Genomic DNA, 23,591 nt, shown 5'->3' with positions numbered 1-23,591 from the left:
TATGTAGGGAATTAGAATGAATAGTGTGTCTGAAGAAAAGGAGGTCGGAGTATTCCTTCTTTTCATTGGTCCACAAGGAAGCCCCAAATAAAGTTACAGTATTAACTTGCAAATCTTTCTGAGTGTGCCCACTCCATAGGGTCTGATCTGGGGCTGTCCACACAACGAGTGTGCAGACTATAATAGCCCATTGGTGACAATGACCAGAACGGGTCGATGTTGTGTTCCTAACAGCAGGGCAGAACTCTCCTCCTGACTCCCCAGAGTCCATCTGCCATCGACAAGGCACATTGTCAGGAGTGTGGTGGAAGACTCTCCATTTGCCTGGATCAGTGCAGTTTCAGCAACATTCGAGAAACTCCGTAACATTCATATAAAATATTCTGCCTGATTGGTATCACCTCTATCACCTCCCCTTCACAACCAATGAACGGTAGCACCAGAGTGTACCAAAAGATGCTTTGCAGTAAGTTATCCAAAGCCACGACCTCCATCAAGAAGCATATTGGAATACTGGCATCTGCAAGTTTTGCTCTATCCAGCATTGGTCATAGATCACCATTCCTTCAAAATCACTGGGTCCACATTCCCGGTTCTCACTAATGGCACTGTGGGACGTGGACTAAGAAGAAGAAGATCATCTGCCTGAAGGGATTTCTGAAAGGAACTGTAACCATGGGAAGTGAATGTTGGTCTTATCAGGAATGAATAAACCATTGCTCAGATTTGTGTGCACAAATCACATGGCTCCATCAGAATCTCTATGTTTCTATTTCCATCTCTATGTCTTATGCTACCTTGTTTGTGAATCTGACTTCCTATTTCCTGTTGTGATACTGCCACAGCAGTTAGCCAGCCTCTGGGCTCGGTCACTGTTTAAAAAATACCTCACTGAGATATACTTCTGCAACACACTGCATTTCTGAAACTGTGTGGAGTTACAACTTCCCTCTGTAACTAGCAGGCATGAGCTGAGACCTGTTCCCACTCCCACTTCAGTACTCAATACTATGCACCTTTTCGCTAGGTGTTCCCATGATATAGCAATATATTATTTTCCAGTAATTAAGTCAGAATTTGAAGGGGCAACATTTATTGCCATCTGCCTGGATATACCCGTTACTCCGCCAGTACTGCCTAGAAATCAAAACCCTCAATACAAAGCAGTTCAGAGCTCTTGAGTTTGTAGACAGTGGGGATGTTCCTGTACTTGACGGTGCATTGGGTTCCTTTCTTACATTGACCCTGTATTCCATCCAGGCTGTTTCACGCAGTTGTGATTCCTTATCGCGATTCCTTTAGATTACTTACAGTGTGGAAACAGGCCCTTCGGCCCAACAAGTCCACACCGACCAGCTGAAGCGCAACCCACCCATACCCCTACATGTACCCCTTTTTGCCTAACACTACAGGCAATTTAGCATGGCCAATTCACCTGACCTGCACATTTTTGGATTGTGGGAGGAAACCAGAGCACCCGGAGGGGACCCACGCAGACACGGGGAGAACGTGCAAACTCCACACAGTCAGTCGCCTGAGGCGGGAATTGAACCCGAGTCTCTGGCGCTGTGAGGCAGCAGTGCTAACCACTGTGCCACCGTGCCACCCACAAACCCCAGCCCACCTAAAAAAGCCACAAAATCAGTTTGGGGCAAAAAACAATCTCGGAAACATCACCGGCTGTAGGGCGACAGAACTTGGCCATATGTATGTCGAGCTTAGAGATGCAGAGTTTGGTCGTAGGGATGACGATCCTGGACATAGGAATGCAAAACTTTAATCCAGGTCTCCATAGCTTGTTCATAGAGATGCATCCTGGTTGTAGAGATGTGCAAAGTTTATTTTTAGGAATGCAGAACCTTGTTATATCTCCACAGAGCTTGCTGGCAGGGATGCAAAGTTTTTAGTCATAAAAATGCAGAATCTGTTGAAGGAGTTTGCAGAACTTAGTTGTAGGTATCTAAAGCTGGTCGTAGGTATGCAAAGTTTAGGCCATCAGTATGCAAAGACCTTGGCTACAGTCACACAAAGCATGGCATTTAGTACATGGAGCTTGGCCACAAGTATTTAGCATTTGTTACCTTTGTACAGAACCTGAAATTAGATAAACTGTTTAGGCCATCGAAGTTACAGATCTCGAAGTGATGTTGCTGTTTAGGACACTTTCCCACTCACTTTCCACATCATCTGAGGACACTCCTGCCTCAACCATGTGCCTGTTTCCTTTATAGAAAAAAAAACTAAGGAACTTGTACAAATATGAAATCAAATTTCATATCTCTTTTTAAATAGCATGGTAATAGCCTGAAGTGAATTTAATCTAAATTATCTTTATATACAAGTGCTAGTAGAAGGACTTTAGATTCTTCCCCAGAGTGTCATTTAGTGGCAAGAATCTGCAGCTACAGCATCATGACAGGTGGCATGGGAGAAAATGAATTCAGAAGTGACTTACATTTATATAGAACCTTTCACGTCCTCAAGATGTCTCAAAGCGCTTGACAGAAAGTGGAGTATTTTTGAAGTGTGGTCACTATAATGATGTGGAGAAACAATTGCCGTTTGTAATGGTAGATGTTGACACAAACGTGACTGAAAAGAATTGACAATAGGAGCAGTGTTTGTGGTCTGGATGTATACATCATGAAACAGATTCTGAACAATTAATGTGGAAGCATTAACTTTGCTTTTCTGAAAGGACTAAGACCCATGATTTGAACAATTATTTTAAAGCCGCATGTCTCTGGACTCTCAGATCCAAGTCCAATGAGCTTGCCTTCAGAACACAGAAGGGAAAATCGACAGGGAACGAAAAAACAGCTGCACCCCTCATTTAGTGACATAAAAGAGTGCTAATACGAATACCTTTTTATGGGTGTGCATATTTGGTGGAGCCACGATACACTTTGATTGCACGTTGCTCGTGATAGAATTCCAGTGAGGCATTGGGATTGCTAGCATGTGTGCATGATCTGGAGTCATAATAGTTCAAAGAAGTTTGCTGCCTGGTTTCAGCTTTGGAGGTGTTTTGGATAAGCCTCAGTTGGGAAACACACTTCAGTGTAAAAGGCTCTGGGAAGGATTTGTAACTTACTATGTCTGTATCGGATGCCACAGATTGCCCAGTGATCTTTGGGTGTAATATGGGCACAGTGTCACTGGGCAGGTGATGGTCCCAAGCCATGATAAATCAAAACAACTAAACTCCTTGTACATTTCCTGCTTCGAAGGTTAAAGAACTTTGAGGCAGGAGGAGCCTACAAGAAGGTGTGGGGGAATAACCAGGATGGTGTGGTGGCCAGCCAACCTGCCCGGGTGATGGACGATCGGGAACAGATGGCTATGAGCGGCGGATACATCCGAAGGTAAACCGTTTAGGTTGGCGGAGATCAGATGTTAGAAATCCCCATTGGAAAGATGTTCAATGGGCATTCTTTGCAATAAGGTTCTCCTTCTGCACCTATACAGTAATTATCAATGTGTGCTGAAAGTTAAGAGGGACGTTAAATGCGGCCTAGCCAGTGATACCCATGTTCCCTTGAATGAATAATTAAGAGAAATGTTTTAGGTTGCAGCTGGAATAGTAGCAGAAGTAGACCATTCGGCCCCTCGAGCCTACTCCAGAAGACCATGGCTGATCGCTTGTGTGTTGACTTCCACATTCCCCAATAACCTCCGATTACATTCCCTAAAGAGACTGTATCCACCTTTAGCTTAAAAATCAATCACCTCTCTTGTGGTGCAGTGGAGGTTTCCCCATCCCTGGACCACGAGGCCCAGGTTCAAGTCCCACCTGCTCCAGACATTTGGAATAAGGTTTCTGAACTGGTTGATTAGAAAAATAGATTAAGTAAAAAAATAATTCAATGAACTGCCTCTGCAGCAAAGAGTTACAAAGTCACACAACCCTCAGAGAGAAAAGCCTCTTCATCTCTATCCTGAAAAATCTTCCCAATGTAGATAGAAACATGGCTCCTGTTGTTCAAGGCTATTTAAGCAAAGATTTTATTTTTTCACCTGATAAACAAGCTCATTAGGGGCTCATCTTCGAATGCTAGGACCCAATTGGCAGCAGAAATGTGGAGTATAAATACTGTCGTACACAGCAAGATATAACTCTGCCAGTAAGTGACATTAAGTGGAGTTTGGATGCTCTGTGAAAGAACAGAGAGAGAGAGAGTACTCTGCATTGACTGCTGTAGATCCAAGTGTTAACCTGACATCGTGGTCGGCATGACTCCTCTGCTTTCTGATGAGAACTTTGACAACCCATTTGTCCACAGCCATTTCAAGCCCCTCAGTGACTAAAATCCACATAAGTTTGCAGAGAAAACTGTGTCTAACAAGGTCATGGGAAGAAGCTTCATTAATACGATGTGCCAGTGCTAGCCTTTTCGTGGAGCTTTGTAATCAGCCCCACTTCCCAGTTAGTTCCCAGTCATCTCGTCAAAGTTTTCTTTTTAAACATGACTGAGCAGGATTTAACCTTGCAACTGGGAGAGCAGTCTGCTGGCAGTTTGTGTGATCCACAGTCTGTCTAGATAGATTGTACCTCAGTCATTGTTTTAATGCATTAATTCCGTGTTTTCTGACCAGTCGGTATGAGTGGGCACATCAATAACCCACATGAGTCGAGTTAGATTCCAATATTTAAAGAAATGCTGCAGTCATTAAATTACTGAACCTGTTTCTCAGTTCAGTGACCCTTCTCTGCCTGCACTGAGGGGGCAGCTGCACGGAGATATACTTCCTCACCACGAGATGAATAAAGCTGTACATTGATGGAGTGACCACCCTGAGGATTCATGAGCACTGCTGGTTGATTGTATGCATTGTGTAGAGGCCCTGTGCCTATGGGTCTGTTCTGCCCTGTGCCTATGGGAAGCCTATAGGTCTGTTCGGCCCTGTGCCTATGGGAAGCCTATGGGTCTGTTCTGCCCTGTGCCTATGGGAAGCCTATGAGTCTGTTCTGCCCTGTGCCTATGGCTCCATTAGGTCCTTTGACTATGGGGAGCCATCAGAATCCACAAAGCTGAGTCCCTGCTTGTTCTCACTTGCATCATCACAGGAAATTTTGACATAGAGTCATAGAGATGTACAGCATGGAAACAGACCCTTCGGTCCAACCCATCCATGCCGACCAGATATCCCAACCCAATCTAGTCCCACCTGCCAGCACCCGGCCCATATCCCTCCAAACCCTTCCTATTCATATACCCATCCAAATGCCTCTTAAATGTTGCAATTGTACCAGCCTCCACCACTTCCTCTGGCAGCTCCTTGCATACTCATACCACCCTCTGTGTGAAAAAGTTGCCTCTTAGGTCTCTTTTATATCTTTCCCCTCTCACCCTAAACCTATGCCCTCTAGTTCTGGACTCCTCCCCAGGGAAAATACTTTGTCTATTTATCCTATCCATGCTCCTCATAATTTTGTAAACCTCTATAAGGTCACCTCTCAGCCTCCGATGCTCCAGGGAAAACAGCCCCAGCCTGTTCAGCCTCTCCCTATAGCTAAAATCCTCCAACCCTGGCAACATCCTTGTAAATCTTTTCTGAATCCTTTCAAGTTTCACAACATCTTTCCAGTAGGAAGGAGACCAGAATTGCATGCAATATTCCAACAGTGGCCTAACCAATGTCCTGTCCAGCTGCAACACGACCTCCCAACTCCTGTACTCAATACTCTGACCAATAAAGGAAAGATTAGCAAACACCTTCTTCACTATCCTATCTACCTGTGACTCCACTTTCAAGGAGCTATGAACCTGCACTCCAAGGTCTCTTTGTTCAGCAACACTCCCCAGGTTCTTACCATTAAGTGTATAAGTCCAGCTAAGATTTGCTTTCTCAAAATGCAGTACCTCGCATTTATCTGAATTAAACTCCATCTGCCATTTCTTAGCCATTGGCCCATCTGGTCAAGATCCTGTTATAATCTGAGGTAACCTTCTTTGCTCTCCACTACACCTCCAATTTTGATGTCATCAGCAAACTTACTAACTATCCCTCTTACGCTCGCATCCAAATCATTTATATAAATTACAAAAAGTAGAGGGCACAGCACCGATCCTTGTGGTACTCCACTGGTCACAGGCCTCCAGTCTGAAAAACAACCCTCCACCATCACCCTCTGTCTTCTACCTTTGAGCCAGTACAGTTCTCCCTGTATTTCGTGAGATCTAACCTTGATAACCAGTCTCCTATGGGGAACCTTGTCAAACGCCTTACTGAAGTTCATATAGATCATATCTATATGGACTTTACGGGCGACACGGTGGGACAGTGGTTAGCACTGCTGCCTCACAGCGCCAGAGACTCAGATTCAATTCCCGCCTCAGGCAACTAACTATGTCTGCATGGGTTTCCTCCTGATGCTCCAGTTTCCTCCCACAGACCAAACATGTGCAGGTCAGGTGAATTGGCCATGCTAAATTGCCCGTAGTGTTAGGTGAAGGGGTAAATATAGGGGAGTGGGTTTGGGAGGGTTGCTCTTCGGAGGATCGGTGTGGACTTGTTGGGCTGAAGGGCCTGTTTCCACACTGTAAGTAATCTAATCTAATCTGTAATCTAATCTAATCTACTGCCCTGCCCTCATCAATCCTCTTTGATACTTCCTGAAGAAACTCAACCAAGTTTGTGAGACATGATTCCCCACACACAAAGCCATGTTGACTATCCCTAATCAGTCCTTGCCTTTCCAAATACATGTACATCCTTTTCCTCAGGATTCTCTCCAACAACTTGCCCACCACCGACGTCAGGCTCACTGGTATTTAGTTCCCTAGCTTGTCGTTACCACCTTTCTTAAACAGTGGCACCACGTTAGCCAACCTCCAGTCTTCCGGCACCTCACCTATGACTATCGATGACACAAATATCTCAGCAAGAGGCCCAGCAATCACTTCCCTAGCTTCCCACAGAGTTTAAGGGTACACCTGATCAGGTCCTGGGGATTTATCCACCTTTATGTATTTCAAGACATTCAGCACTTCCTCCTCTGTAATATGGACATTTTAAAAGATGTCACCATCTGTTTTCCTACATTCTATATCTTCCATATCCTTTTCCACAGTAAATACTGATGCAAAATAGTATCTTCCGCATTTTCTGTGGCTCCACACAAAGACTGCCTTGCTGATCTTTGAGGGGCCCTATTCTCTCCCTAGTTACCATTTTGTCCTTAATGTATTTATAAAAACCCTTTGGATTCTGTTTAATGCTATTTGCCAAAGCTATCTCATATCCTCTTTTTGCCCTCGTGACTTCCCTCTTAAGTATACTCCTATTGCCTTTATACACTTCTGCCTTTATTCACTTGATCTATCCTGTCTATACCTGACATATGCTTCCTTCTTTTTCTTATCCAAACCCTCAATTTCTTTAATCATCCAGCATTCCCTATACCTACCAGCCTTCCCTTTCACCCTGACAGGAATATACTTTCTCTGGATTCTCGTTATCTCATTTCTGAAGGCTTCCCATTTTCCAGCCGTCCCTTTACCTGCGAACACCTGCCTCCAATCAGCTTTCGAAAGTTCTTGCCTAATACTGTCAAAATTGGCCTTTCTCCAGTTTAGAACTTCAACTTTTAGATCTGGTCTATCCTTTTCCATCACTATTTTAAAATGAATAGAATTATGGTCTCTGGCACCAAAGTGCTCCCCCGCTGACCCCTCAGTCACCTGCCCTGCCTTACTTCCCAAGAGTATGTCAAGTTTTGCACCTTCTCTAGTAGGTACATCCACAATACTGAATCAGAAAATTGTCTTGTACACACTTAACAAATTCCTCTCCATCTAAACTTTGACACTATGGCAGTCCCAGTCGATGTTTGGAAAGTTAAAATCCCCTACCATAACAAACCTATTATTCTTACAGATAGCTGAGATTTCTTTACAAGTTTGTTTCTCAATTTCCCTCTGACTATTGCGGGGTCTATAATACAATCCCAATAAGGTGATCATCCCTTTCTTATTTCTCAGTTCCACCCAAATAACTTCCCTGGATGTATTTCTGGGAATATCATCCCTCAGCGCAGCTGAAATGCTAACCCTTATCAAAAATACCACTCCCCCTCCTCTCTTGCCTCCCTTTCTATCCTTCCTGTAGCATTTGTATCCTGGGACATTAAGCTGCCAATCCAGACAATCCCTGAGCCATGTTTCTGTAATTGCTATGATTTCCCAGTCCCATGTTCCGAACCATGCCCTGAGTTCATCTGCCTTCCCTGTAAGGCCCCTTGCATTGAAATAAATGCAGTTTAATTTATTAGTCCTACCTTGTCCCTGCCTGCCCTGACTGTTTGACTTGCTTCTGTTCTCAACTGTACCAGTCTCCTACTGATCTCTTTCCTCACTATCTTCCTAGGTCCAACCCCCACCTTACTAGTTTAAATCCTCCCAAGCAGTACTAGCAAATCTCCCTGCCAGTATATTAGTCCCCTTCCAATTTGGTGCATCCATCCTTCTTGTACAGGTCACTTCTACCCCAAAAGAGATTCCAATGATCCAATAAATGTGAATTCCTCTCCCAAACACCAGCACCTCAGCCATACATTCATCTGCTCTATCCTCCTATTCCTGCCCTCACTAGCTCGGAGCACCGGGAGTAATCCAGATATTACTACTCTTGAGGACCTCCTTTTTAAGTTTCTGCTGAACTCTCTGTAATCCCCCATTCAGAATCTCAACCTTTTCCCTTCCTCTGTCGTTCGTTCCAATGTGTACAATGACATCTTGCTGGTCCCTCTCCCCTTTGAGAACATTCTGCACCCTCTCTGAGACATCCTTGATCCTGACACCAGGGAAGCAACACACCATTCTGATTTTTTGCTGCTGGTCACAGAAACGTCTGTCTGTACTTTGGACTAGAGAATCCCCTACCACAATTGATCTCTTGGAACCTGACATACCCGTCGTTGCATTAGTGCTAGTCTCAATACCAGAAACTTGGCTGTTTGTGCTACGTTCCCCTGTGAATCGATCACCCCCTACATTTTCCAAAACAGCGTACTTGTTTGAAATGGGGATACCACAGAAGACTCCTACATTAGCTGCCTACCTCTCTTACCTTTCCTGGATTTAACCATCTATGTGACTGTATCTGAGACTTCCCCCCCCCCGCCCCCACTTCCTATAACTGCCATCTATCACATACCATTGCTGTTTCAAATTTCTCTTTGTCTCTAACTGTCTCTCCAACCATTCCATTCGATCTGATAGGATTCGCAACCATCAGCATTTATTACAGATATAATCTACAGTAACCCGTAACTCTCCTTAAACTCTCACATCTGACAAGAAGCGCATATCACTCTACATTTTTGCTCCTTCACAATCTACAGACCCAGAAAATAACACCATTTTATTCCTCTACAAAGTACTGCCCCAGGTTAAATTAATAGTTATGGGTATATTTTAAGTTTAATCAAGAGACATATCTCAAAAAACATATAATCAAGAAAGAACCCACTCTACTCACTACTGTAGACTTTCTGTAGGCCACACTTAAAGCAATTCACTTATCTGTTTCTATACTGTGACTTCGCCCAGTTTCTCCAAGATCAGTTGTGAATTTCACTGGTTGTTAATTTTCCCAGACACACTCTGGTGTCCAGCGAAACATGAATTCAAACAGCAAATGATCAACAGCTTAAGCATTTCTGGGTGACTGGCTGTGAGATTTGGCAAATAGAGTCATAGAGATGTACAGCATGGAAACAGACCCTTTGGTCCAACTCATCCATGCCGACCAGTTATCCCAACCCAGTCTCGTCCCACCTGCCAGCACCCGGCCCATATCCCTCCAAACCCTGTCTGCGATAGCTGTCTGAAAGGAATCAGAGTTTCCAAGTGGAAGATAGTGGTGGCTTTACCACCAGGTCCATTTGGCAACAGGTTTTCCAGCACGTTACTGCCGCCTCCTGGGGAAGATGATGATGCAGTGGTAATATCACTGGATGAGTAATCTAATGTAAAGCTTTGGGAACATGGGTTCAAAACCCACCATCAGAGTTAAAATTAGAGTGGTGCTGGAAAAGGACAGCAGGTCAGGCAGCATCTGAGGAGCAGGAACATCGACGTTTCGGGCAAAAGCCCTTCATTCTCATTCCTGATGACCGGCTTTTGCCCGAACATCGATTTTCCTGCTCCTCGGATGCTGCCTGACCTGCTGTACTTTTCCAGCACCACTCTAATCTTTGACTCTGATCTCCACCATCTACAGTACTAATTTTTGCTTCAAAGCCCACCATGGCAGCTGGTGGAATTTAACTTGATTGATAATTCTCGATTTGAAAGCTAATCTCAGTGATGGTGATTATAAAACTTCGTTTATTGCTATACAAACCCATCTGGTTCACTATAGAATTGTTACAGAAGGAGATAATTCAACCTTTCATGCCGGTACCACCTCATTAAAGTAGTATCATTACCTGGTGCCAATCTCCTTTTTTCCTATATCCTTGCACATTATTTTTATCCAATTTAACATCCAATGCCTCAATTGAACCTTCCTCCACCACATTTCCATAACCCTGATGACTTGCTGAGTAAAACTGTTTTCCCTCACGTTACCTTTGCTTCCTTTGTAGATCACTTTAAATCTATGCCTTCTTGTCCTTGATCATTTTAAGATTGGGAACCGTTCCTCACTGTACAGTATACTCTGTCCAACCGAGAAACGACTTTCAAAATCTTTCCTCTCAGCCTTCTTCTTCCAAGGAGAACACTTCCGACTTCTTCAGTCTATCCTCGTAACTGAAGTTTCTCATCTCTGGAACCAGTCTTGTAAAGCACTCCTGCTGTCTTTCCAATGCATTCATGTCTTTCCCAAAATGTGGTGCCCAGAACTATACACAATATTCCAGCTCTTTAACAAGAGTTTTACAAAAGTTCAATGTCACCACCTTGCTCTTGCGCTCCATGCCCCTATTAATAAAGCTGAGGATACTGTAGGCTTTATTAAGTTCTCTCTCCCCCTGTTCTGCCACCTTAAATGGTCTGTGGTCCTTCACTCAGGTCCTTCTGCTCCTGCATTCTTTTAGAATTGTACCCCCATTTTATATCGTCTTTCAATGTTCTTCTGATCAAAGTGGATCACCTCATACCTCTCTGCATTAAACCTAATCTGCACCTATCTGCCCACTCCACCAACATGTCCTTTTGGAGTTCCACACTGTCCTCTTCACAGTTTATAAATCTTCAAGTTTTGTGTCATCTGCAAACTTGAAAATTGCCCCTGCACACAAAAATCTAGATCATTAATATCTATCAGGAAAAGCAGAGGTCCCAATACTGAGCCCTGAGGAACTCCACTACAAATCTTCCTCCAGCCTGAATCCATTCAGCATTACTGTCTGCTTCCTATCACTCAGCCCATTTTTGTATCCAGTTTGCTACTGGACCTATAACCTCCTTCAGAAGTCTGTTGTGTGGCATTGTTTCAAAAGCAGGACCTTTCCATTAAGGTAGTTCTTGATTAGGTTAGATTCCCTACAGTGTGGAAACAGGCCCTTCAGCCCAACCAGTCCACACCGACCCTCCGAAGAGTAAACCACCCAGACCCATTTTCCCTTTGACTAATGCACCTAACGCTACGGGCAATTTAGCTTGGCCAATTCACCTGACCTGCACATCTTTGGATTGTGGGAGGAAACCGGAGCACCCGGAGGAAACCCACGCAGACACGGGGAGAATGTGCAAACTCCACACAGTCAGTTGCCTGGGGCTGGAAATGAACCTGGGACCCTGGTGCTGTGAGGCAGCAGTGCTAACCACCATGCTGCTTGTTAGGCAAAGAAATCTGCTGTCCTTACCTGGTCTGGCCTACTAACTACCTCCAGAAAGCCAGGGAAACTCATGAACCCATGATTAAAGAACAAAAACCATTTTAACTTTTCTGTGATTGACCTAATTGTCTAGTGAAGAGCCATATTTCTGAAATGTACAGGATACTTCTTTCTGGACAAGTATTGCCAGAGATGTTGAAGAGTTCCCTAACACCTGTTTTTACTTCAGATTTCCAATAATCGTAATATTTTATTTTATTGAAGGTGGCTAACTCTTTAATGGTCCCTTTAAACTGTCAGTCGGAGTGGGAATTCAAACACCTTGCTGAAATAGTTGTAGCTTTTGAAACTCAGCCAAGCATTCAAAATGATATAACAGTGGCCCTTAGGAAAATGTGAGTGGAGACCTCTGTTGAAACTGTGTAATCAGGTGATAATCTTTTACCAACCAACGCCAAATGCTTTGTTAATTTAAACAGTTCTGTTTCCGTTTTTAAAAAAATTAAAAGTTTTTAAATTCTCACTGACAGCTTTCATTACAATCCTCAGTCCATGCACCTAAAAACACCTTATTGACCCTTCATGATTGTACACATCTGCTTTATAAATTTGTGACTCTCACATTTTGAGAGTCTTTGCAAACACCAAATTGGGGTCTGTCTGAACTCAGCACTAAGTTCAAATGGCCCTGATGAGCATGGCATTCCTTCTTATGTGAATCACACTTCTCTCCTTTTCCCACAGTGACTAAAATTGGAACTGGAAGAAATGGGAATTTGATTTTGCACCCACTCCATTTAAAAGCGTGCAATGTCTTCCCCAGACTGTGAAGATGTGATCCTCTAGGTGTCACCACACTTTTAAAGTTGTCTGATTATTTTGGTCTGGAAGAGAAATCCATCACAGGTGGTGTCTTCACACCCGAAAGACATTGAATTCGAGGAACACTGCTAACCATCAGAATGATGCTGGAGGAACACAGCAAGGCAGGCAGCATTAGGAGGGAGAGGGAACACAGCAAGGCAGGCAGCATCAGGAGGGAGAGGGAACACAGCAAGGCAGGCAGCATCAGGAGGGAGAGGGAACACAGCAAGGCAGGCAGCATCAGGAGGGAGAGGGAACACAGCAAGGCAGGCAGCATCAGGAGGGAGAGGGAACACAGCAAGGCAGGCAGCATCAGGAGGGAGAGGGAACACAGCAAGGCAGGCAGCATCAGGAGGGAGAGGGAACACAGCAAGGCAGGCAGCATCAGGAGGGAGAGGGAACACAGCAAGGCAGGCAGCATCAGGAGGGAGAGGGGACACAGCAAGGCAGGCAGCATCAGGAGGGAGAGGGAACACAGCAAGGCAGGCAGCATCAGGAGGGAGAGGGGACACAGCAAGGCAGGCAGCATCAGGAGGGAGAGGGAACACAGCAAGGCAGGCAGCATCAGGAGGGAGAGGGAACACAACAAGGCAGGCAGCATCAGGAGGGAGAGGGAACACAGCAAGGCAGGCAGCATCAGGAGGGAGAGGGAACACAACAAGGCAGGCAGCATCAGGAGGGAGAGGTAACACAGCAAGGCAGGCAGCATCAGGAGGGAGAGGGAACACAGCAAGGCAGGCAGCATCAGGAGGGAGAGGGAACACAGCATGGCTGGCAGCATCAGGAGGGAGAGGGAACACAGCAAGGCAGGCAGCATCAGGAGGGAGAGGGAACACAGCAAGGCAGGCAGCATCAGGAGGCTGGGGGAACACAGCAAGGCAGGCAGCATCAGGAGGGAGAGGGAACACAGCAAGGCAGGCAGCATCAGGAGGCTGGGGGAACACAGCAAGGCAGGCAGCATCAGGAGGGAGAGGGAACACAGCAAGGCAGGCAGCATCAGGAGGCCTTGCTGTTGACCCTCAGCCTCCTGCCTGTCTATTTTGGATTCCACCACCTGCAGTTTTTTTGTCTCTGAACAATCAGAATGAGCCTGATTTTCTGTGTTCCTGTGTTCCTGGGTGTCACCTGTCCTGCCCACATTCTTCACAATTGTGAACTGCTGACTCAACACAGACTGGGCAACAGAATTTGATCATCTTCTGATATGTATTAAAGATCGGCTTCCATTTCAATAGCATCTTTAAACCTTGGAACAGCTCAAAGCATTTACCACCATCGTTTGAAATGCTGTCACTGTCACAATGTTCGAGGCACAGCAGCTGATAGGTGCACACTGGGCTCCCACAAACATTGACCTGATAATGACCAGATGCTCTGCTGGGACTAGTCAGGATATGGGGGAGATGTCCCCCTGTTCCTTTCAAAGTGGTATCATCAGATCTTTTATTACCCCCTGAGAATCTCACTTGAACCTATACAACCCAAAGAAGGCACCTCCAACAGTGAAGCACCCTGTCAGCACCACACTAGGATATTCACCCTTCAGCCTGGTGTCAAAACCAGAATAGGGGCTTAAACCGGAGTCTTCTGAGGTGATGGCAGGACTCTCTGAGTCATAGTTAATCCAAAAGATGGGGTGTTATAATTCTGAGGAACGCAGGGGACAAGCAAAAGGCAAAGCCAAATTAAACACGGAGTCAGTCTTGAATAGTTTGTTGGGAAGCATGTGATGAATAGGCTTCTGCTTGCTCAGGGATTTCTTTTTTTAGAAGATTTTATAACGAGACACAATGTGCAAGGAAAAGGCCGGAGCCATGGCACTAAGTCAGAATGCTCATTTGAAGAGCCAGTATGGACATGGTGGGACTGAATGGCCTCTTTCTGCCTATTCCGTGATCCCCCTCTCAGCGAGAGCCAACAGGTAGAGCTGACCTCTCCCCTCCACTGTTGGCTTCACCTCAGTGGCTTTAGACATTGCGATTTGACACTGACTCGATTGTTTGGATTCAGCTTGGAGCGAACCCTGACAAACAGCTAGACGTTGTAACGTGCTGCTTGGTCTGGTTTCAGAGTCACGGAAGATGCTCGGGAAAATGAGATGGAGGAAAACCTGGACCAGGTGGGAAGCATCATCGGCAACCTGCGACACATGGCTCTCGACATGAGCAATGAGATTGGGTCCCAGAATGCCCAGATTGACCGGATTGTGGTCAAGGTAAGAGTTCAAGTGTACTCACCAGGAATCCTGGGTGAAAAGTGAAACTCCGGGAATCCAGGGCACTACCCAAGGTGGAAAAGAATAAGAGAGGAATGCTCAAACCGTTCAGTAACAGCAGACTCGCATTTTGAGAACCTGTGCATGTTTGGGGAAGGAGTCGACAAGGCTGGAGGGCAGTGGTCGGGGTCTCTGTCAACTTACCTTCACCCTACTTAAGCCTGGTGTTGGAAGCTCTGTCGAGCTGCCCTACTCGGGGCTGTTAAGAGGGCAATTAATGTTCACTAAAACATCTCATCCTGTCTGCACTGTATTTTGATCAGGCTCCATTTGATGGGATTTTTATGCGTTTATTTTCTGAGCTAAAGTTTTCCACTTTCAGTCAGATTCAGGAGTATATTGAAAGGCGCTGGAGGAATATGGATGGCTGCTGATGGGGGGGGAGAGACATTGAAAGAAACCTAGGAAAGAGTGGGCAACATGAGTGCTGGGAGCAGGAATATGCAAGTCAGCCCCTGCAGCCTGCTCCCCCATTTAATACCGTCATGGCTGATCTCATCTCTGCTTTCCGGCTTACTCTCCACAACCCCTCATCCCATTACTAATCGAAAATCAGTCCATCTCCGCCTCAAATGTATTCAATGCCCAGCCTCCGTCATACTCTGGGGTAGTGAATTCCACAGACTGACGAAACTTTGAGAGAAATAATTTCTCCTCGTCTCTATTTTAAATCTGCTACCCCTTATGCTAACTGACCTCTCGAGAAGTGCAATTCTCTTACATTTGAACGACTCAAGATTAAATTTAATCCTTCAGAACCCACAATGCCACAGGAAGATTGATGTGGGATATGGAGCAGGGTCTCATCAGTACAGTCAGGAAGGGAGGGATCTTTCTGAGGTTTGTGCTGAGTCATTGTTGGCTGTGACTCAAAATAAGGGTGATGACCTAGCTGGCAGTGTTGGCAGCAGATGGTTGACCCAAGGAGATGTCTGCTCCTTCTTCCCATATTGAGGTCTCTCGTCCTGATGAGCAAACATTCAGCAACAAATAAGATGGAGCATTCAGAACCTTGCCGTGAACTGCCTGTGCAGCGATACACACCAACAAACCTCAGCTTCAAGCAATATCATCCCTGAGGTGGCAAGTTTAACAAATTCCCAGGGAGCACTCAATGAGTTGCTAAAGTATCGTTTTCTTTTTGGCTCTATTGTGTCTCACATGCCTTTTCGTTGTAATCCAGCAGATTCTGGTGTGAGCGTTCCCACTGTTCACTAGCACTAGTACCTTGTAAAGAAACATTCTGCCTCTATTTGAGTTCCTTGAGGGTGAAACCAGAGGCTGATGTCCAGCAGCCCCACCCCCAGAGCATTGTGGGTGTACTTACACCAAATGGACTGCAACTTGCTGCAAGGCATCTCAACACTACATTCTCAGGAAGCAATCAGGACTCGGCATTAGATGTTAGCCCAGCCAGCAATGCCCATGTCCGTTAATGGTGTCACAAAGCTAGTCCCTTTTTTTTCTAAAAGCTTGGCTCAAGAAGACCCTGTCCTTGATTTTTTCAGAGGGGTAGTAAACCAGGCCGGGCTCTAATCTGTCTGGTTTCATACAGAGATAAAGGGTATTGAGAGGCCCTTTATTGTTTATATGTAAACAGATGAGACTTCTAACCAAAGTGGTCATGTTTTAGAAGTGACCTGTATAATGAAAGGGGAGTGATCAGCTCTCTAGCTGAGCTGAGCGGTTTTAGTTCAGTCCAGAACTGGTTGGGAGTTCATCAGGGAGCTGTGTGGAAACTCTCTTCTAACTTCAACCTGTAAGCATGTGTCCCATTTATACTGGTTTTTGAAGCGAGTTTGCTTATTGGGGACTGTTGCGTATACTCAGAACAGCATAATTAAATCTAGTTTGGATAGACTGAGTTCTGTAGGGGTTCTTTATTTTATTCTGTGTAGTTTTCGTTGTGTAGTTTTGTGATTAAATCTTTTATCTGTTTTAAACCTGGTCGTCAACCTCTCCAACTTACCCCGGGTAATTTACACTGTACACTTACAGAAACAAATTACAAAGATTTTGTCTGGACTGCCTGCTTAAGAATGTTTTGAGTGGTCTGGCCTAGTCCATAACAATGGAGCCACTATCGCCACCATTGTGGGAAATTGTGATCATCCTTGTCTGACCGCTGGAGCAGGTAGAACTGTAGTGATTGCACCACATGATAGTTACTGATGAGGAAGGCCATTCGGTCAATCTTAATTCATCCTTCCAGCACTGTGCTGCCATCATTGCTACAGATGTATCTTTTATCAAATAATTTAAGGATTTTTCACACACACACACGCTCACATGCCAGCTCTTTCCGAGTTGCTGTTTTGCCCATTTCAGTTTTGTCTGTTTTCCCTTTCCAGGGGGATATGAACAAAGCCCGCATCGATGAAGCCAACAAGCACGCCACCAAGATGCTGTGAGCTGCTTCTCTAGAAGAAGCCTCTTTTCTGCCAGAGACACCCATCCCATTCTCCACTGCAGCATCTGAAAGGTCCTGGAGGGGGCAACTCCCCCCCTGTGCTGTGATAGGAAACCACAAGGTTCAATATTATTCTGTACATTTTAATTTATTTTATCATTTCGCAGTGTTGCGGATTTTTCCAGTTGTGCAAGGTGTATATTTCAGTGTCAACGTGTGTAATTGCCTGCCCAAAGTGAACTCAGTGTATTGTTTTGTTTCTAATCTCTGTGCTGATTGGTTCTTTTTATGAGTGAATCGTTCTCTGTAATCACGTGACAACGTGAGCATGAACCAAGCTCGGTGTGTGCAGCTGAATGTGCCGATAAACGTGCAGCAGATTCCTCGACCCTCCTTAAATGATCATCCCCAGTGCAGTAAAGGGACAGAGCTCCTCTGAAACTGGGGCTGAGGCAGATAACACAGGCCACCAGAAATAAAGAGGAGGACTAAGGACTGACAAAGAGCACAATTGGTGATGCGGAACTTTGCTGTGAGTCCTTTGCACAGAGCAGTGTGCGCCAAGGAGTGGAAACGTCCAGCTTTTGTCTTGTCGCCCTCGGGGGCAGCTGAGAATTTGCTCTTGTTCATTCTTGGCTCAGTGTGCTCCAATAGCTTTTACTTCATGCTGTATGGAAATCAACTTGATGCTTGGAGTATGGAGGAATGGGCTTTAGAGCTGAGATCAAATTGGTCTTGAACAGGAGTGAGCTTGCCTTGTTCATTGTAAAGAGACAGCCTTCACCCTTTATCCTTTCAGAGGCTAGGAACTGCATTTTTGATTATGTGCATGTTTCGTGCATTAACAGGCTTTTTTTTTAAAGTTGCAACTGCTGAATGTCTGATATAAAAGCAGAAAGTTTAAGATTTGCAATCATTGTTTGAAAAGTGAATAACAATCACCATTTGAGGTCAACCCCTTCTTTCGGAGGTAGAGTTAACCGGTCTTTTCTCTTCCAATTACTGCCTTGCTTTTGAGACACAAGGTAACATTCAGGGCTTTGCTTTACAGGCATAACAGAAATCATTAAAACATTAAAAAAAAATTATTGAAAGAACTGCTCATTTATTTTTGCTGTTATATGGAGCAAGAAAATCAAAAACAATGTGTTCCGGACCAGTTGGTCAGTGCTGCCCCAGGTCACATTGTTAAAACCTCCAATTTGAAACTCCAAATGCAATATCCAGTCTGAAGTTTTTTGCAATGAAAACTGATGTTACTGTTAGTGGGCCTATTTTATCTTCAGGCAGCAATGTTGTTTATGTTAGTAAGTTTAACTTGCAGCATTGTTATATGCTGAGATTTTGACATCTTGTGACACAGCTGCATATTCTTAAGTGTGGCACCTTTCATATCAGACAGTTAAAAGGAGGCCTTTGGCTCATTATGTCTGTGCTAGCCTTTTTGGGGATTTCACTGTTAGGTGCACTCCCCTGCTTTTTGCCCACAGCTTCCTTTTTCGTTTTGTCCTTTTCAAGTATTTATCGAACGCCATTTTAGGAAGTTTCAATCACTTGGACTGCCGTCTCAAGATGTCACCGTGTTACTCTGGTTATTTGGATGTACAGAACTGAGTATTCAGGAAATATAGCAACATTTATCAAAGCTTGCATTCACCAGGTCAATTTGCAAGAAATGCTAATGTAGTGGGAAAACCACATTGATACTGCACGTACAGTGTGACAGTGTAACATTGCTATTTTTGCATGTATTCCTGATGAATGCGAGATGAAAATCTGCAAAAAAAAGTCTTTTTTCAGCAATGAACAACTCTTTTAAAAAAAAATCTCCATCTACTCTCATTCTTCTGCCATCTCTTCAACTCCTCCTCTAACACAAATGTTTTAAACCCTGTGTCCTGTGGTAACATAATTTCTCACCAGTGCAACCAGGTTAATTCTTCATCTTTCTGGTTGAAAGGTACACCTGAATTTATTCTCCTTTCAAGAACATTCAGTTCCAGTGATGCTTGTGACTAAGTCAGGGAGCGTCAAATGATCTGGAATCTTAAAGGGCTGACTACACAGACTGACTGGACAGTTCCACATCAGAGTGATGCACACTGCTCTAGCTTTTTGTACCTAGTTCCATCTTAAATGAAACATTCTCGAAACTCTCAGCAGCAGCATCGTTCCCTCAAGGCCACAGCCCTTCGGATGTTCTGTGCAGTTTGACTGGCGCATTTGGCATATTAGCCTTGGAACCGGGAACATTGCTCAGTAGGTCAGGCAGCGTCTGTGCAAAGAAACAGAGTTCGTGGTTCCAACCTTTGTTCAATACTGATGGGAAGCTATCAGTTCCTGGATGCTGCCGAACCTGCTGAGTGTTTCCAGCGTTTTCATTTCCATTTCAGACTTTCCAACGTCTGCAGTGTATTCCTTTGGAACGATGTGGGCTTTGCAGTCATACCTTGTCATGGATTCTTTTCCCAAGCTCACTTTTCCGAAGTTCACTTCGCAGGATGGGTCTGGGTTTCTCCGGCTCTTTTTAAAAAAAAACAGCAAGAGATCAGATGTCCCTAAGCAGGCCGGCAGCAGGATTTGTGATTCAGGAGCTGGATGAATCAGCACACACAAAAAAAAACCAGCACAATAAACAAAAATTCAAAATGGAGAGAGTCCAGCAAGGAAATGGAACTGGAGGCAGGGACACAGAGGGTCAAATGAAACTGAATACTCCCCAGTGTTACAAAGAACAAAACTGGGGGCCACAAGTACATATTGGGGGCTTAAACTTACTTTATATAATTATAAATATAGCAAATAATTCCATAAACTATGACCAATGTGAAGTGGGGAGTTTTAATTCCTGGCTGCACACAGTAGGATGAAGCTGCTTCACCATCACATATTGAGGCTCTGAATTTACTTTAAACAGGGGAGTGGGGGGGGGGGATGCTGTCTGTTTAAATGCTCGTTAACTTGTCAGCTCACCGTTACTGTGGTTCCCTGATGGTTTTCTGCACCAATGAAAGTAGCACAAATGTCTCTCTGCAAATGTCATCACGGCCTGACCCAACCCCAACCCCAACCGGCCTTGCAAGAGATCTGCATGCGGCCCATGTGGAAATACAAACCGCCCCCTTTTTCCCTGCTCCGCCAGCCGGGGGTGGGGGGGGGGGGAGGTGAGGAGAGCTTGTGGTGCCGATGGTTTGTTACCACTCGCCCAGCTCCGAGATCTGTTCTTCCTTCGCCAGTTTAAACGATGCATCTGCTAACAGCGCATGGCAGTGTTTGAACCCACCGCCCCCACCCCTCCCAGCCCCAGAATGACACCCCCACCCTCCCCAGCCCAGTTTCTGCTTGTGGTCCGCACCGATAGCGGGTGGGCTCTCCAACCCGAAAGCGAAGGGCCAGCCCCCCGCTGCCTCATCAAGACCATTCTCCCACCGTTTGTGTTGAACATCTTTCCCTCGCTGTTTCGTGGCTCAGATTGATGTGTCTGTCTGAAGGTTTGATGGATTTCTTTGTATTGGGTCCCACCCCCAGCGGCTGGAGACGCCCCCCCCCCCCACCTGAGTTTTGCTCCAATTGGAGCATACCCCAAGATACATCAGACAAACCACACTCTGAGCCCCCTCTCAGCTGCTCCATCACCAGTAAACGTGGGGACCAAAACAGGCCTTTGTGTATAAAGCTGCTGAAATCTCCCCCACCTCATCGCGTTCCCACAACAGTGTCAAGGTAAGTAATAAGGCACAAGCTATTTTAAAACACCTAACAACCACTGTGTTTTTACAAGTTACGTTAATATTTTTAAAAATTGTGTACATGCACACACCCCACCTGACCATACTGTTTTTTTTAACAAATGATATTCGAATTGTGTTCATTGCTTTGTGAGCCAGACTTGTTCATTAGCAAAATGTAGAAAGTACTGAATAATGTATGAGGTCAGGATAGGGAGATCCCAGGAGCTGTGAAGGGATCCACTCAGCCCAGCTTCACTGTATCTGTTCAACACAAATTTGCTGCAATGAAAATTTATGAACTGCCTATATTACACAGTGAATGCAATAAAACATCATTTAAAAATACGTTATTCATAAAATCTGAAAAACATTCCAATTTGAATATTGTATAATTTTCTGTCAAATTCAGTTTGTCTCAATAGAGCAAGTCAAACAAATGTCTTAATATTTACCATATAATATTTTTCCTGTCTCATATGTTCAGCCCAAGGACAAAACATTTCAAATTGCAACTTGTAATTATTTTACAGCTGATGTGGGAATTTTCTGGGAATGCACTCCGCAAATAATGGGCTTTATCAGGGTCACTTCCAAGATGGTCAGTAGGTGTGGGTACCTCTGTGATGGTCAGTAGGTGTGGGTACCTCTGTGATGGTCAGTAGGTGTGGGCACCTCTGTGATAGTCAGTACGTGTGGGTACCTCAGTGATGGTCAGTAAGTGTGGGTACCTCTGTGATGGTCAGTAAGTGTGCGCACCTCAGTGATGGTCAGTAAGTGTGGGTACCTCAGTGATGGTCAGTAAGTGTGGACACCTCAGTGATGGTCAGTAAGTGTGGGTACCTCAGTGATGGTCAGTAAGTGTGGGCACCTCTGTGATGGTCAGTAGGTGTGGGTACCTCAGTGATGGTCAGTAAGTGTGGGCACCTCTGTGATGGTCAGTAAGTGTGGGTACCTCAGTGATGGTCAGTAGGTGTGGGTACCTCAGTGACGGTCAGTAGGTGTGGGTACCTCAGTGATGGTCAGTAAGTGTGGGTACCTCAGTGATGGTCAGTAAGTGTAGGTGCCTCAGTGATGGTCAGTAGGTGTGGGTACCTCAGTGATGGTCAGTAAGTGTGGATACCACAGTGATGGTCAGTAGGTGTGGGTACCTCAGTGATGGTCAGTAGGTGTGGGTACCTCAGTGATGGTCAGTAAGTGTGGGCACCTCTGTGATGGTCAGTAGGTGTGGGTACCTCAGTGATGGTCAGTAAGTGTGGGCACCTCTGTGATGGTCAGTAAGTGTGGGTACCTCAGTGATGGTCAGTAGGTGTGGGTACCTCAGTGACGGTCAGTAGGTGTGGGTACCTCAGTGATGGTCAGTAAGTGTGGGTACCTCAGTGATGGTCAGTAAGTGTAGGTGCCTCAGTGATGGTCAGTAGGTGTGGGTACCTCAGTGATGGTCAGTAAGTGTGGATACCACAGTGATGGTCAGTAGGTGTGGGTACCTCAGTGATGGTCAGTAGGTGTGGGTACCTCAGTGATGGTCAGTAAGTGTGGGCACCTCTGTGATGGTCAGTAGGTGTGGGTACCTCAGTGATGGTCAGTAAGTGTGGGCACCTCTGTGATGGTCAGTAAGTGTGGGTACCTCAGTGACGGTCAGTAGGTGTGGGTACCTCAGTGATGGTCAGTAAGTGTGGGCACCTCAGTGATGGTCAGTAAGTGTGGACACCTCAGTGATGGTCAGTAGGTGTGGGTACCTCAGTGACGGTCAGTAGGTGTGGGTACCTCAGTGACGGTCAGTAAGTGTGGACACCTCAGTGATGGTCAGTAGGTGTGGGTACCTCAGTGATGGTAAGTAGGTGTGGGCACCTCCGTGATGGTCAGTAATTGTGGGTACCTCAGTGATGGTCAGTAAGTGTGGGCACTTCTGTGATGGTCAGTAAGTGTGGGCACCTCTGTGACGGTCAATAAGTGTGGGTACCTCAGTGATGGTCAGTAAGTGTGGGCACCTCTGTGATGGTCAGTAAGTGTGGGTACCTCAGTGATGGTCAGTAAGTGTGGGCACCTCTGTGATGGTCAGTAAGTGTGGGCACCTCTGTGACGGTCAATAAGTGTGGGTACCTCAGTGATGGTCAGTAAGTGTGGGTACCTCAGTGATGGTTTGTAAGTGTGGGCACCTCTGTGATGGTCAGTAGGTGTGGGCACCTCTGTGATGATCAGTAAGTGTGGGCACCACAGTGACTGTAAGTGTGGGCACCATTGTGACGGTCAGTAGGTGTGGGTACCTCAGTGATGGTCAGTAAGTGTGGGTACCTCAGTGATGGTCAGTAGGTGTGGGCACCTCTGTGATGATCAGTAAGTGTGGGCACCTCTGTGACGGTCAGTAGGTTTGGGCACCTCAGTGATGGTCAGTAAATGTGGGTACCTTAGTGATGGTCAGTAAATGTGGGCAGTTTCAGAATGGTCAGAGAAGCCCAGAGCAAGAAGCAGGGGTTCACAGTTTAAAGATGCAGGAAGGCCTTTAGGATAAACAGAGAGAGG

The 23,591-nt window shown here is 45.4% G+C and overlaps 1 protein-coding gene across 2 annotated transcripts in view; it reads left to right on the top strand.

Annotated features, from left to right (window-relative positions):
- LOC140454451 (synaptosomal-associated protein 25) overlaps window positions 1-21,740 on the top strand; it is a 220,666-nt gene extending 198,926 nt beyond the window's left edge. For both annotated transcript variants that reach the window (XM_072549202.1, XM_072549201.1), the window contains exons 6-8: window positions 3,231-3,365; window positions 14,726-14,870; window positions 17,282-21,740. In XM_072549202.1, coding sequence (XP_072405303.1) covers window positions 3,231-3,365; window positions 14,726-14,870; window positions 17,282-17,341 — 340 coding nt within the window. In that variant the 3' untranslated portion in view covers window positions 17,342-21,740. The remainder of the gene's footprint in view (window positions 1-3,230; window positions 3,366-14,725; window positions 14,871-17,281) is intronic.
- The last annotated feature ends 1,851 nt before the right edge of the window (window positions 21,741-23,591 follow it).

This window comes from Chiloscyllium punctatum, chromosome 29 (genome assembly GCF_047496795.1).
Source record: "Chiloscyllium punctatum isolate Juve2018m chromosome 29, sChiPun1.3, whole genome shotgun sequence".
In the NCBI taxonomy this organism is placed as follows: Eukaryota; Metazoa; Chordata; class Chondrichthyes; order Orectolobiformes; family Hemiscylliidae; genus Chiloscyllium; species Chiloscyllium punctatum.
Note: the sequence above shows the minus strand (reverse complement) of the source record. Positions and strands in the feature narration are given on the sequence as shown.